Below are 14,599 nucleotides of genomic sequence, written 5' to 3'. Positions count from 1 at the left end.
TTGTTCCTACCCAAAATTAGTTGTACCATATAATTTTGCTTAAGCGAGAAAACAATAGGCTTAAGCAAAATTCTTTATTTCTTGGCCTTTTGACCTCTAGTGGCATAGATTTTCATCTTCCATAAAAATAAAAGATTAAATGTGAAAACCATAGTATGTACACTATTTTCTATGCTAAAATTAAGTATTTACTAAATAATTTACTTTTGGGGATAAAATGATCAACAATCCAAGTATACAGGTCAAATAAGTGCCTCAAATGATATTGAAAAACACGTAAAATTGGCACTTATCAGGTGGGTTTTGTTGTTTTTCGTTTTTAGGATAATTATGAGGTTATATATTCTTGTGGACGATTTATGATTTTTATTTTTGTTTTTCCATTTATCATATTCCCGAACTTAATCTCTTCCCTCTTTATTAATATATTTGAATTTTTTTAAAAAGAAATACATATCGCTGTTAGTTTTTTTATCTATTGAAGTTTAAATTAAAGATTAAATAATAGGTTTTCTATTTATGTAATTAAGATAAAAATTAATATGTTTGTGATCCATTTAATGGTTATATTCAGCTCGCTAACTTAGTGAGGGAATCTTGATACCCACTAAGTCAGTTGAAGGAATTCAAGTAACCACTCTCTTTTATTTCAATCACGTGTGAGTTTTGTGATAGACAATAACTCTGAAAAAAAACTTATGTTGCTCTCTTTAGACAACGGTTCACTAAACCTGCTTCTTTCTTCATAAAACAACACCATCTACTTTGAGTGAGTGCTTGAAAATCAAAGCAAACAACGGTTCTTCAATCTCAATTTCTTGCAATGGTTGGAGTATGTAACATGATCCTTAATTTAGCTTACAAAACAACATATTCAGATCATTCAACAGCGGAAGAATTAAGGATCATGTTACATACCTCCAGCCATTGCGAGAAATTGAGATTAAAGAACCGTTGTCTGCTTTGATTTCCAAACCCTCACTCACTCAAAGTAGATGGTGTTGTTTTCTGAAGAGAGGAGTATGTTTAGTGAATCGTTGTCTACAGAAAGTCGTAGAAGTTTTTATTTATAGAGTTATTGTCCATCACAAAACTCACACGTGATTGAAATAAAAGGGAGTGATTACCTGAATTCCCTCAACTGACTTAGTGGGTATCATAATTCTCTCACTAAGTTAGTGAGTTGAATATAACCATTGAATGAACCACATACAAATTAGTTTTTATCTTTAATTAAATAAATAGAAAATCTATTATTTAATCTTTAATTTAAACTTAAATAGATAAAAAAACTAACATTCTCCCCCACTTGATCCATTTAACCCATCATCAATCAAAGTGAGAAAAAAATATATTGTGATACATGGAAGATAATACTTAATTTTCCAATCTAACAGTTATGTTACTTTAGCTTTTAAAGAGACATTACCAAATCATTTTTAATACGGTAGATTACTATCAGCATGACAAGAAATTCAGATATAATTTGAAATTGAAGATCTGGATTCCTATTTATGACTCTTCAAAAGTAACAACCACACAAGAATGAGAGTGAGAGGTTGCATAAGTAGCAGATAAAAATTGGCTAGGTGTTACCACCTCCTTAACTCAAATGGAAAAAATACCGTAAATTAGGAATATTCAGGAACTAGATGCCAATTAAGTAACTTTAACAAATTTGTTTATGAACGAAAACAAAGAATAGTCACAGATTTCATCTAATCCTTACCTCACCCCATCCATTCATTCACTGCGACCATGCAGCAACCCCTCAATTCAAAAAGCATGCTGCACCAATTGAATATCCCACCGTCACGGCATTACCCACCTTGTTATATTCTATTTACATTTGGTGTATGAAAGAACCAATCTAACAAATATGATAAAAAATTGATGTACACGTTTCTTAAGAATATATGTGTTTTGTGACAGTTTCTCACCTACACAAACTACAGAAAGTAAAATATTTTTGTAATTTCTGATGGTCAGAAACATTACACATTGCAAGTGTCATTGTGTTTTTCAGGTAAAAAAATGTTCATAAGTCACGATCAATAAAATTAAAGAATATCAACTGAAATAGAATGATACTAACTTTTTTCTTTAGTTCAAATGTAAAATTGTATATTTCACTATTGAAGTTAATAATGTATGTCGTAGTGCTTGGCTAGCAACCACAAGAAAAAATATAAAGAAATAAAATGGGATAAAGGACGTATCCTCTGCTTAACTAATTTAGTTAATGAGCGGTCTAAAATAAGGCAGAATAAAGTTTTTATTTAATAGTATTGATAGAAGGGTTTACCTTACATGTTAGATTCGAGTAGGGATGACAATGGGTCTAGGACCCATAGGGTACCCGCAAAAAATACCCACTATGGGTAGGATAAAAACCCGCTAGATGGGTATGAGGTTGTGTATAGGTAATTACCCGCAAAAAGTAGCGGGTATGGGTGTGGGTATGGGTATTATAGTACCCAACCCGCCCCATACCCGCACACATATTATTATTATTATTATTATTTGGTAATATATAACAAATTAACTTAAGCAATAGCTTTCAAACTTACTATTTTTTAAAAAAATAGGTGAGTATTTAAGGTATTCATAATCATTACTAATTTACTCCCGCTTATTCTTAAAATTTGTAAGTTATTAACCTACAACTTTAGGGTTATATTATAAATCTAAATTATAAATTTAAAATTATATCTTTTTCGTTTATTCCTTCTAAAAAAACATGCTTAGTTGAATGATTTTATTTGTTAATTATTTGAATAATCTTTTGTATTTTTATTAGTGTTTTTTATTTAAAATTGTAGTTGTATTTTTGTTTACTATTAACAAAAATAGTGAAAAATATATTTTGGTTAGTTAAATTGCGAGTAATGGGCACGAGTATGAGCAAATAGGTACCCAGAGGGTACAGGGACGGGCATTCAAGTTGCTACCCACACGGGTATGGGGAGGTACGGGTAATTTTTGAAAACGCGAGTATGGTGATGGGTATTATAGTACCGTACCCAGACCCTACCCATTGTCATCCCTAGATCTGAGTAATAAATATAGGCGGAACTAAGATAGGTTTGTCCACAGAACGGGTTTGGGTTGATAACGTCGGTTTTGTTGGGTGAAAATCACCCAACCACCAAGTCCACCGTCGGCCGCCCAATTTCCACGGGTAGTTCGGTTTCAGCGGTTTACGGTTTTGACGGGTGGGTTCATGCAGGTTCAGGATCCATAAAAAATACAAAAAATGAGGATGAAGATTGGGAAAAAAATACAAATTTGGTCTTAAATCTTAGTTATTCAGCATATATCTTTACAAAAAAAAATGGAAGAACCCTGCAAGTGAAATAGATCTCGAGAATCTTCATCTTCAACAGATAAATCTGAGGTGGTGATGCAGCGACTATTGATGACAACGTCACAGCGATGCAACGGTGCAGATCCGGTGCTGGAAGATGAATGTCGTGGATGGAGGAAGAAAGTTGGGATTTTGATTCTCCAAAATAAGAGGAGATCGAATAGTGGTTGTGAGATGGATCTCAAAAGGGGAGAAGGTTTGTGGCGACATTGGATCTTCATATCGTGGTGGACGGGTGGGGGCATTGGACCTCAGAGAAGGAAAAGGTTGTGTATCGATGGATCTCCATGATCGTGGTGATGGCGCTAGACCACAAAGAAGGAGAAGGAGGCGTGGTGTAGTGGATTTGCGATGGCGGAGTTCGGAGAAGAAGGTTAGGGTTGTGGAGTGGTGGGAGAAGGAGAAGGAAGTGTGCGACGACAACATGGAGAAACGACGATGTGGAGGCTGGGTTCTAGAGTGGCGGCGTGGAGAGAGATCGGAGAATGGGTGGCTAAGGTTTTTTGAATTTCTTAAGCCTACGGTAAATCTGAGATGCCTTTTTTGGCGGGTTAATGATGAGTTGGGCTGGATAAGCCCGCCAACCCATATTTCACTCTTATTTGCAGGATATGTTTTGTCTAAAACTTTCATGGCTGCTTGACATTATCGTTCAAAATTGTTGGTTGACTATTAATAGTTGTAGTAAACTCTTGCTAATGATTGTGTAACACATCTAGTAATGTTGAGAAGATTAAGTGAGTGTATAAAAAAGAAATGACATTTACCCATGATTTGGTGAATGTTTTGAAACTTACACTTGATAGTTACTATTGAAGTTACAGTTACAGTTTTTAATAGAAATGCATGGTAATTTTTTTTTTTTGGCAATGGTATTGGTGAGACTTTCTTGTTGAACTCATGACCTTCAAAGGTAAAGAACAAGTATAATATTGTGATTATTCTAATATTTTAATGTGTCAACATACAAAAAGTGAAAGATTTCTTAAAATTATTCATTGTACAATTTTTTTTTTTATCTCACTACATTTTCTAAGTGGGTTAGCCCGCCAACGTGCCGTTCTGCCAAAATATGGGTCGGGTTGAGACTTTGAACAACAATGATGTATACACACCTCAATTTCTAAACACTTCATTTCCACTCATTTTTATTTCTATCTCTCTCATCTTATCATCTATCACATCTCATATTTTCTCTCTCTAACTTTCTCTTTTCTTCCTATCTCTCTCCTCCTCCACCTCTTTTCACCTCATATTAGAGGTGTGAACATAACATTATCCAGACTTTGAACCCAAATGTCAAAGTGGGCTAGCCCAACCCAACCCTCATTTCGGCGGGTTGGGCTAGGCTCGCCCGCCACCCCTACCTAAAACCTATTCCCTAACCCTAGCCCTGAACCATAATCTCTAAACACTTAACCCTGAACTCTAAATTGACCATCAACGCTAATATGTAAGCCCTTAACCCTCAACGCAACTTTAACAGGACAAGAGAGTCGGTACAGGCAAGTTAGGCGGGTTAGAGTGGGATGACATAGAGTCATCCAGATCCGCACCAAGTCGGGCGGGTTGAATTAAGTCATGTTAATCGGGTCAACAACCGGTATGTGTCTAGTCAGGCAGGACGTTGGCCGAGTAAGCGCTCGGTCAGGCAATTTAGAACGATTTTACCTTAATCTCTAAACACTTAACTCTAAGTCATAATCCAACCCTAAATTATAATCGCTAAACCTAACCTTCTAATCTCTAAACACTTAACCCTAAACCTTAGGAAGGTGATGAAGATCGAGAAGGTGAAGATGTTTGGGAGATGGGGATAGAAGAGAAGAAAGCAATGAAGATGTTTTGGGTTTGGGATAGGAGAAAAGTCAAAGTGAATAAATCCAATATCACCATCCAACTCACATGCTAACACATTAAAAATTTGACATATCATTTGTTTTTACAGAATATAAACGGTAAGACTAAAACTGTAAATGACAATAAACGTGAAGAATTATATATATGAGCATAACTGCATACGCTTTTGTGCAATGTACTACGACACTTTCATATTCTGAGTGGTAGTCTTCTTCTTCTGAAGTTGATGTAATCTTCTACTACAAACCTCCCAACTGTTCTTTGAATGTTGCGTATATCTCTTCTTTTCATGCTCATCCCTATTCCTTCAGCGTGTGGCACCAAGACTGCTTGGTGCTACCGTTGCCTCGGCCTCGACCCTTAATCTCGTTTCCTGGTTCATTTTTCACCACCATAGTTACAATCTTTACTGTTCTGTTTCAATTGGGTTTCTGCTAGATTCAAAGAAGGAAGGCCACAACATGACGAAGAAATGTGTTTTTGAGAAGATGGTACTGCAGAAGAACAGGGGAAGCGTTTACAGTGACGATCAGAAAGCGAAGACCAACAGGTTCTTGATCACCATCAACATCCTAGGCAGTGCAGGGCCCATAAGGTTCGTGGTGAATGAGGAAAAGCTTGTTTCTGGAGTTATTGACACTGCTCTGAAATCCTATGCCCGTGAAGGGAGGCTTCCTGTTCTGGGGTTTGATGCCAGCAATTTCCTTCTTTACCGTGCCAATGCTGGATTTGATGGTATAATTGCTTACCCTTTTGGATAATTGTTTTTCCCTTTTCATTTGGTTCATCAAGTTGAACTTTAGTTTTTTTAACTCTGCTGATAGATCCAATAAGGTATATTCAACAATTGAGATCTACCTTTTCTTATGATGCTTTCATAATTCATACCATTGGAGTTTGTTTTTCATTGGAAAAGAAAAATGTCATGTTCACATCTCTCCACCACACCTAATAGGGAAGAAGGAGAATTAAGAGATATGATGAGTGATATGATAGGAAAAGGTGAGACAGAAAGGGAAAGTATGTGAAAATAAAATGGATGGGAAAGTGAGATGTGAGCATATCATAACTCGAATTTTGGTACACTTGCTGTATATTTTCACCATATTGATCTGTATTTGGGTATTGTAATACTGTTGTTTCCCACAGGAAAACAGAAATTGATCACTAATTCAGTAGTAATATGGACTTTTTAGACTATGGCTTGAATAGCTTCACATGTTATGTGTTCTGCATTTATAGAGAGATTCAATTTATTCTGAAGTTTGGTTATTCCCTGTGATCATAAGCTAAAGGTTTATCCTTTTGGTGGAACTTCTTTGATAGCTTTGAATCCATTGGAACCCATCGGATCTTATGGGGAGAGGAATTTTGTGCTGTGCAAAAAACCGGTGTACCACCCATCGAAGACAGAACCACAATCAGAGTTGTTGTCTCAAAAGAGCAGTGGTGGATGGAAAGCATGGTTAAACAAATCATTTGGTTTGAAGATCTTATCCCATTAAGACATTTGTTTCATGTCAAAGTGTTCTGAGACTTCACTTCTGTTCTGGATTGTAGCTCTAGTCACTATATGATTGTGGCAATCGTACTAGTAGTTCATGTGTTTTGTGCAAGCTCCACGGGACAATTTAACATTGAACATGATGTGTTCTTCACTTCATCATGAATACAAAAGATGCTTGTTTTATAGAAATTTATATCGTTGGTTTCTTTACATGCAACCTGTGCTGATTATGGATCTAGCCATGATGAACAACTTAATCCACGTTTGGAAACTCAGTAAAAAACCACAGTGAAGTTAAAATCATAATGGATAAAAGCAAAAGATGATTGAAGTTTGCTTCTGTCCACTATGATTTTAGCTTTACTGTGATTTTCTAACGAGTTTGCAAACATGCACTTAGTTTGGAATCTAGTGAAGCATAAAAGTGGGAATGTGATTCTGGTAATGAAGGTTGGCCGTTGAAAGAAAGGTTGAGAATTAAAGATTTGTCTTTTTTTTCTGTGCATTCTAAGAAAGTAGTCAGAGAAGAATAAAAGTTGTTTGTTTTTAAGTCTCTTCTAGATGATTATGATATAGAACTATCATTATAAGGTTGAGCGATTGAGGGTCAGGAACAGGGTTGTACTTTAAGTGGTGTGATTTGTTTGCAAATATATATATCATTAGGCTTTCAAGTTTTATGCTCATGAAATTCACATAAACCTGTTTTCTGAATACCAAGCATTATGGAAACAGAAAGGTTTTATAACTCAGAAATTTTGGTAAAGTCCCTTTTTTCTTGACTTAAATACCACTCCATTATGATCTCACTCATTCTCATTCTACTTCATCATCTTGACATCCTAACCCTGAACATAACACTTCAAAAGAAAAGAAAAGAGCTTTGAGTTCAATAGCGAATGGCCCAAAGAAGAACACTTCTTGATTCATATACGTCGGGCATTGATATTTTGGTGGTTACCATTGCTATTTCTATTGTGGAGGCACATAACTTTGAGAGCAAGTTTGCATTGTTTTTTCATCAAAGAGCAAATATGCATTGACTTTGATGATTTAGAGTTCCTTACATTTGAGCTGCTTTGCAATCACATTCTCTTAAATTTGCAGAAGTCACAGTTTCATGGTCGTCTGATCAAGATTGGGTGATTTAATTTTAAAATTAAATATCAAAAGTGTAATCAATCACTCTTACATAGAACTTTTTTTTGTAAGTTCTATCTTTTTTTTTGGTCAAATAAGTTCTATCTAATTTCATAGAGACAAGAGATCATTTATTTTTTTGTCATAGACAAGAGATCCTTGAATAATTTTTGTCAAAAGTACCTTGATATATGTAGAAACTACAAACGTGAATAGTTGGGTGGCCCAGGGTGTTTAGCCCAGACTTGTCGGAGAACAGTGTCTACAAAATTTTAGGTAGAGGGCCCCGGCTCAAAAGGAAAATTTCTACACATTTTTGCCCAAACATTTTTTATGAACTTTGTCTTCTTACTGCCACTGTACACTTACATTTGTGAGGCCCATATTAAGTGGGGATGTAATATGTGAGGTATGTATAGAATTTTATGTTGCGGGTAGTAAATAAATAAGAGTTAACATGGCTCCTTTGTGAGGAAGGGGGCTTGGGGTTCAGAGATTTTGAAAGCATGAACCAAGCTTTCCTTGGGAAGCAGGCTTGTAGAATTCTGGATAATCCACATGCTCTATGGGTACAAGTTCTTAAGGGTTTATATTTCCCAAATTCGGAGTTCCTCCAAGTGAATAAAAAGAGACAAGCCTCTTGGGTTTGGGCCAGTATTCTACATGGCAGGGCCTTGCTTTTGAATCATGGGTTGTGGAACATTGGAGATGGCTACACTACAGATTTTTCAGAACACAAATGGGTTTCAGCAAACTCCTATGTCCAAGGAGGCCCTATGAATACTAAGGAGCCGAATTTATAGACAGGAGCAATCAAATTTGGGATGTTCAAAAACTGAGGCATTCTCTCCCTAGTACTGAGGTAAGCAAGGTGCTGCAGACCCCTTTTCGTATTACAGCAGGAAGTGATGAACTTACCTGGCCTTTCAGACCTTCAGGCAAGTATGAAACCAAGTCGGGCTACAGGCAGAGTAGGAAAGCTACCTGTCCCGTAGACGTGAGAGCTGGTTCTTCGAACAATCCCACGAGCTTCCTATGGAAATCTATCTGGGGAGCTGGAATCCCACACAAGATTAAAAATTTCTTGTGGAAATTGTGTCATAATGCCATCCCTTTCAAGAGGAATCTGAGGAAAAGAGGGTGTGATGTGGATGGGAGTTGTCCAGTTTGTGAATCTGATGAAGAGGACTTAGTCCACTGCCTCTTTCACTGTCCTTGGGTTAGGCCAGTTTGGTTTGGAGGAGCTATGCAGTTAGACATTTCAGATATTAACACTACAACCTTTGCTAATTGGCTAGAAAACAAATTCTCTATTTTATGCCAAAGGGGAGAAGGAGCAGGAGAAGCCATTGCTTTCCTAGGTATCACTCTTTGGGAGGTTTGGAAAATGAGAAATGAATCTGTCTTCAAAGGCCGACCTCCAGACCCTAGGCTATGTTTACAAAAGATCAAACTCTCTCACAGAGAGATCTCAATAGAGACCAGACCAGAACCAGTCTCTGATGTTAGTCAAGGTAGCTCAAAGAGGATTTACCAATGGAGAAGACCCCCACAAGGTTACCTCAAAAGCAACACAGATGCAGGCCTAAATTTGCAAAATAATAAAGCCATGGGAAGTGTCTTATTTAGAGATGAAAGAGGAGACCTCACCTTTGGAGCCACCAAGCGGTTCTTCACAACCAAGCCTATCCTAGCTGAAGCTTTAGCTCTTCGTGAAGCAGTTCTTACAGCCTCAAACATGCAGATTGGAAAAATTATTTTTGAATCAGACAACCTTCAATTGGTGGAAGCTTGCTTAAGGAGAAAAACAGTAGGGGTAATTCAAAATATAGTGGAAGATATACTCACTTGGAAGAGGAATTTCCCCAATTGGGGTTTCACCTGGACGGGGAGATTAGGAAACCAGAGTGCTCATGCCTTAGCTCGCTTGGCACTCCATAACTCACTACCTCCTTCTTGGTTTTGGAAGCCTCCTGATGATTTGAGAGCTGCCTTGAGTCTGGACAAGCAACGATCTCAAGTGTATAGAGTAAGGGGAAGAGCAGTTCAAGATGGTAGAAGAAGAGCTTGACTACTAAGGGAAGAAAGAGAGTCATGTTTCTGTTTGTTTTGTGTGTGTTAGGTGAAGCTCTTTTTGTTTTTGTTTTTACCCACCAATAATGCTGCATGCATTTATTTGATTCCCACGCTAGTGGTTGAGTTGGTGGTGGAGCCAGTGAACTTGACTACTTTTCTTCCCCCTAGAGTTTCCAAGCTTTCTTCTTTTAATTGTTTAGTTTTTAATCTCTTGTCCCCTTTGCCTTTCTTCAACTGCTGGCAGAGCCTTGTTTTCATTGTTTATTTGTTCGGCTGTGTGGGATCAGCATGTTGCTCTTTGGGCCTTTGTGCCTTTTAATGAATGGATCTTTGATCTTTGACCAAAAAAAAAAAACATGGCTCCTTTGTTGGTTATGAGTTATGACAGAACTGATATAACAGGATTGAAGAAAAGGACAATAACATGATAGGATGCTATAGAATTTACTTTTATCCTATTTAACTTTGGCTCGCACAATATAACAAAATCAGATAAAATTATATTATCTTATTTTACGTTTGTGATAGATTGAATAATGGTAGAATATGATGTTGATAAGTATCCTGTTGAAGGGGGAAAGTTTCTAATCATATCCTGATGCTTCCAATTCCAAGTTCCCTATATAAGTGTATAAGGGTAGAATAGGGATATGTAAATATCGACAGCTGGATACAGCTGTAATGACAGCTGTTATTAGTTAGGATTCAGTTAGGATTTGATAACTGAATAGTTAGCTTGAAGAGCAAGCTACCAGCACTCTATATAAGTCATCTACTCACTATTGTAATATTCAGCATAATGAAAATAGAAATTCAGTTTCAGATTCTGTTACAGTTTCTCTCTCTTCTCTCTCTCTCCTTTTCTCGTTTTCTCTGGTTCTATCATGGTATCTAGAGCTTAGGTTCAATGGCAGAAGCTTCATCTTCAACGCTTCCCTCATCTTCTTCTTCTACGCTTCCCTCATCTTCTTCTTTGCATGAGAAAGCTTTGACTCATGCTGTCATCAAGCTTGATGACACGAATTTCTACTCCTGGAAACAACTGGTTGAAGGAGTGATTAGGGCTCACAAATTGCAGAAATTCATTCAAGATCCACTGCAAATTCCAGAACAGTTCTTGACTGAGGAAGATCGATTGACAGAAACAGTGAATTCAGCATACTCTGAATGGGAGCAACAAGATTCTACTTTGTTTACTTGGTTGCTCTCAACACTATCTGCTTCTCTTCTTCCTACAGTGGTTCAGTGTCGACATTCATGGCAGATCTGGGAGGAAATTCATACTTTCTTCAACGCACATTCCAAGGCTCAATCTACTCAACTGCGCTCGGAATTGAAGACAATCACAAAAGGAACAAAGACTGCTACAGAGTATCTCAAGCGAATCAAGACTATTGTCAATACACTGACTTCGATTGGTGAGTCAGTTCTGTTTCGTGATCATCTTGAAGCCATCTTTGATGGACTTCCAGATGAGTATAGTGCGTTGATGACTGTGATTTACAGTCGTGACACCTTTTTCACCATCTCTGAAGTTGAGGCATGAAGCACGCTTTGAGCGCATGAAGAAGAAGCAGCATGCAGATTCCACTGCATCTGTTTTTCTTACCCAAGTTCCTTCTCAGATTCCTGCACCAGTGTCGCAACCACCACCGGTGGCCAATCCTTCTCCATCGTCTCCGTGGCAACCACCTTCAGCGTCACAATCTGCGGTGCAGAGTGATGAGCACGATCGCGACAATGGAGGAAGCATCAATGGCAACTATGGAGGTAGCTATGGCCGTGGACGCGGTCGCGGGAGAGGTCGCAGCACTCTCCAGTGTACGTTTTGTCACAAGTTTGGTCATGATGTTAGTTCTTGCTGGTCGAAGCCTGCGACAGCATCGAATGGTTCGAATGGTGCTATTGGTCAATCCAATTTTGGAAATTCGACTACTGCACCCAATTTAGGGTTGTCTAATGGCACTTTGTTGCTTAATCAAACCAAATACATTACTGATCTGCTGGACAAGGCTGGGATGAGTGATGCAGCTAGTTTTTCAACTCCTATGCAGCATGGTCTTAAACTCTCAAGACATGGTGGCACTCTCATGTCTGATCCAACCTTGTATCGAAGTATTGTGGGGGCTCTTCAGTATGCAACAATTACCAGGCCAGAAATTGCTTTTTCTGTGAACAAAGTGTGTCAGTTTTTAGCTCAGCCACATGAAGAGCACTGGAAGGCAGTAAAGAGAATCTTAAGATATCTCAAAGGGACTATCTCTCATGGGGTTGTTCTGCAACCTTGTTCTCTCAGCAAACCTCTTCCTCTTGTTGCATTCTGTGATGCAGATTGGGGGGCTGATCCAGATGATAGGAGGTCTACATCTGGATCATGTGTCTTCCTTGGTCCCAATCTCATCTCTTGGACAACTAAAAAGCAGACTTTAGTAGCAAGATCCAGCACTGAGGCAGAATATAGGAGCTTGGCCAACACCACAGCAGAACTTTTATGGGTCCAGTCTCTCCTTACTGAGTTGCATCTTCCATTTCAAACACCTCTGATTCTCTGTGACAACATGAGTACAGTGTTGCTCACACATAATCCCATTCTTCATTCCAGAACTAAACACATGGAAATGGACATTTTTTTTTGTAAGAGAAAGGGTTCAGGCAAAGCAACTTGTGGTTCAACACATCTCTTCAGAGCATCAGAAAGCTGACATCTTTACAAAGGCCCTACCCCCCACTCGGTTTCAGTTTCTAAGGGACAAACTGAATGTGCTTGACAAACACAAGTTTGTACAACCACCTTCAGTTTGTGGGGGTGTATAAGTGTATTAGGGTAGAATAGGGATATGTAAATATCGACAGCTGGATACAGCTGTAATGACAGCTGTTATTAGTTAGGATTCAGTTAGGATTTGATAACTGAATAGTTAGCTTGAAGAGCAAGCTACCAGCACTCTATATAAGTCATCTACTCACTATTGTAATATTCAGCATAATGAAAATAGAAATTCAGTTTCAGATTCTGTTACAGTTTCTCTCTCTTCTCTCTCTCTCCTTTTCTCGTTTTCTCTGGTTCTATCACCCTCCTAAATAAAAAAAAATTAAATAAATAGGTAGGATTTTATAAGACAAAAGGATGAGCTATTATGTCCTCTGGAGATATGATAAGTATCTTATTTGATCATATCGTATCCTGATTACTAAACAAACACGGAGTTATATCTAACGAGTTAAAAGAAGCCTATAAATATACTGTCCTGTAAACTTGAAAAAAAAGGCGCATGTTTTCATGTTATTATTAATTTTCTTTTTACTATGATCATATATAGGAGCTGGAAAGTGATCTTTAAATATCTTGGAATTAAAATAAGACAATTTTTTTAGTATCCGACTCAAACTAAAGAGGTACCCCATATATTTTGCTTTGATTTGACATGATATTTTCTAATTATTTTTTCAATTTACAACTCAATCTTTTATAATGCAAATAATAAACTGAATGATACTGAAAAATGAAAGGCTTAATTGCATATTTGGTCCCCACGTTTACAAAAGCCACGATTTCGGTCCCCAACAAAAATTAATTGTGTTTTGAGACCCCGACATTAGCCTCCGTTTGCAACTTTGATTTTCCATCAAACACTTAACAGTTTCTGGAAAAAAATTAATAAAAAAAACTAGAGATATAACATTCATCTTCTCCCCTATGATCTTAATCTTCTTGTTCATTGTATACAACCAAAAACCCAGAAAATGTGCAATTATCTTCACCAGAGTCCTAAATGCAGTAAACCAAAACCACACAAGCTTCGATTCAATTATTATCATCAGTAATAAAATAATTCTTCATGTGCAAATACAACCAATCAAAATTTCAACCTAACATTTAAATCACTTTCCAAGTAAGGAACAATTCACAACACGAAGCATGCAAAAAATCAGATTATCATGAACCAGGGAGAAAAAAAGCAAAACCCCACTCTTTCACACAAACACATGGGTTCCAAAAGCTTCTGGATTGAAGAGGACGAGTGCAGATCAGAGATCAAAGAGAGAGGGAAACAGAGAGAGAGAGAGAGAGAAAGGAGTGCAGATTGAAGAGGAGGAGGGTGGAAGGGGAACCCATAAGCAAAAACCGGAAGAAGAAGATGAAAAGGAAAAATCTTTGTCTTGATCGATTAGCTTCTTCTTCTCTTCTCCCTCATTTTGCCTCCACACCCATAACGCACCATCCCAAATTCCAGATCTGACAAGCCATGACCTGCTCAGATATTCATCTTCAAAAAAAGGGAAGCAAGGAGAGGAACAAGATGTCACTCACCACCAAAAAAATTGCTCCTTTCCATCGACCTTTTCAGATACGGGTTTGGGTTTAGGTGTGGGTTTAATCTCATGCAAAGATGAGTATATAAATTATGGGTTGATTCTCTTATGTTGAAGGTTTTTTTTAGAGATTATGGGTTTTGTTTGAAGAAGATGAAGACTATGGATTTTGTATTTTTTTATTAATTTTTTTTCCAGAAACCGTTTAGTTTTTTTACGGAATTGGAATTGGACGGAAAACCAAAGTTGCAAACGGAGGTTAATATCGGGGTCTCAAAACGCAATTAATTTTTGTTGGGGACCGAAATCATGGCTTTTGTAAACGTGGGGGACCA

General features: G+C 37.5%; 1 protein-coding gene across 2 annotated transcripts; it reads left to right on the top strand.

Annotated features, from left to right (window-relative positions):
* The first annotated feature begins 5,380 nt into the window (after positions 1-5,380).
* LOC130724278 (uncharacterized protein At4g22758-like) lies at positions 5,381-6,923 on the top strand. 2 transcript variants are annotated; one of them, XM_057575473.1, is made up of 2 exons: positions 5,381-5,962; positions 6,517-6,923. In XM_057575473.1, the coding sequence occupies exons 1-2, from the start codon at positions 5,689-5,691 to the stop codon at positions 6,759-6,761; spliced, it is 519 nt and encodes a 172-aa protein (XP_057431456.1). In that variant the 5' UTR covers positions 5,381-5,688; the 3' UTR covers positions 6,762-6,923. The 2 variants fall into 2 exon arrangements, with proteins under 2 accessions (XP_057431456.1, XP_057431457.1); XM_057575474.1 differs by having other exon boundaries at positions 5,389-5,962; positions 6,554-6,923.
* Positions 6,924-14,599: the final 7,676 nt, after the last annotated feature.

Source organism: Lotus japonicus, chromosome 6, assembly GCF_012489685.1.
Source record: "Lotus japonicus ecotype B-129 chromosome 6, LjGifu_v1.2".
Taxonomy (NCBI): domain Eukaryota; kingdom Viridiplantae; phylum Streptophyta; class Magnoliopsida; order Fabales; family Fabaceae; genus Lotus; species Lotus japonicus.
Note: the sequence above shows the minus strand (reverse complement) of the source record. Positions and strands in the feature narration are given on the sequence as shown.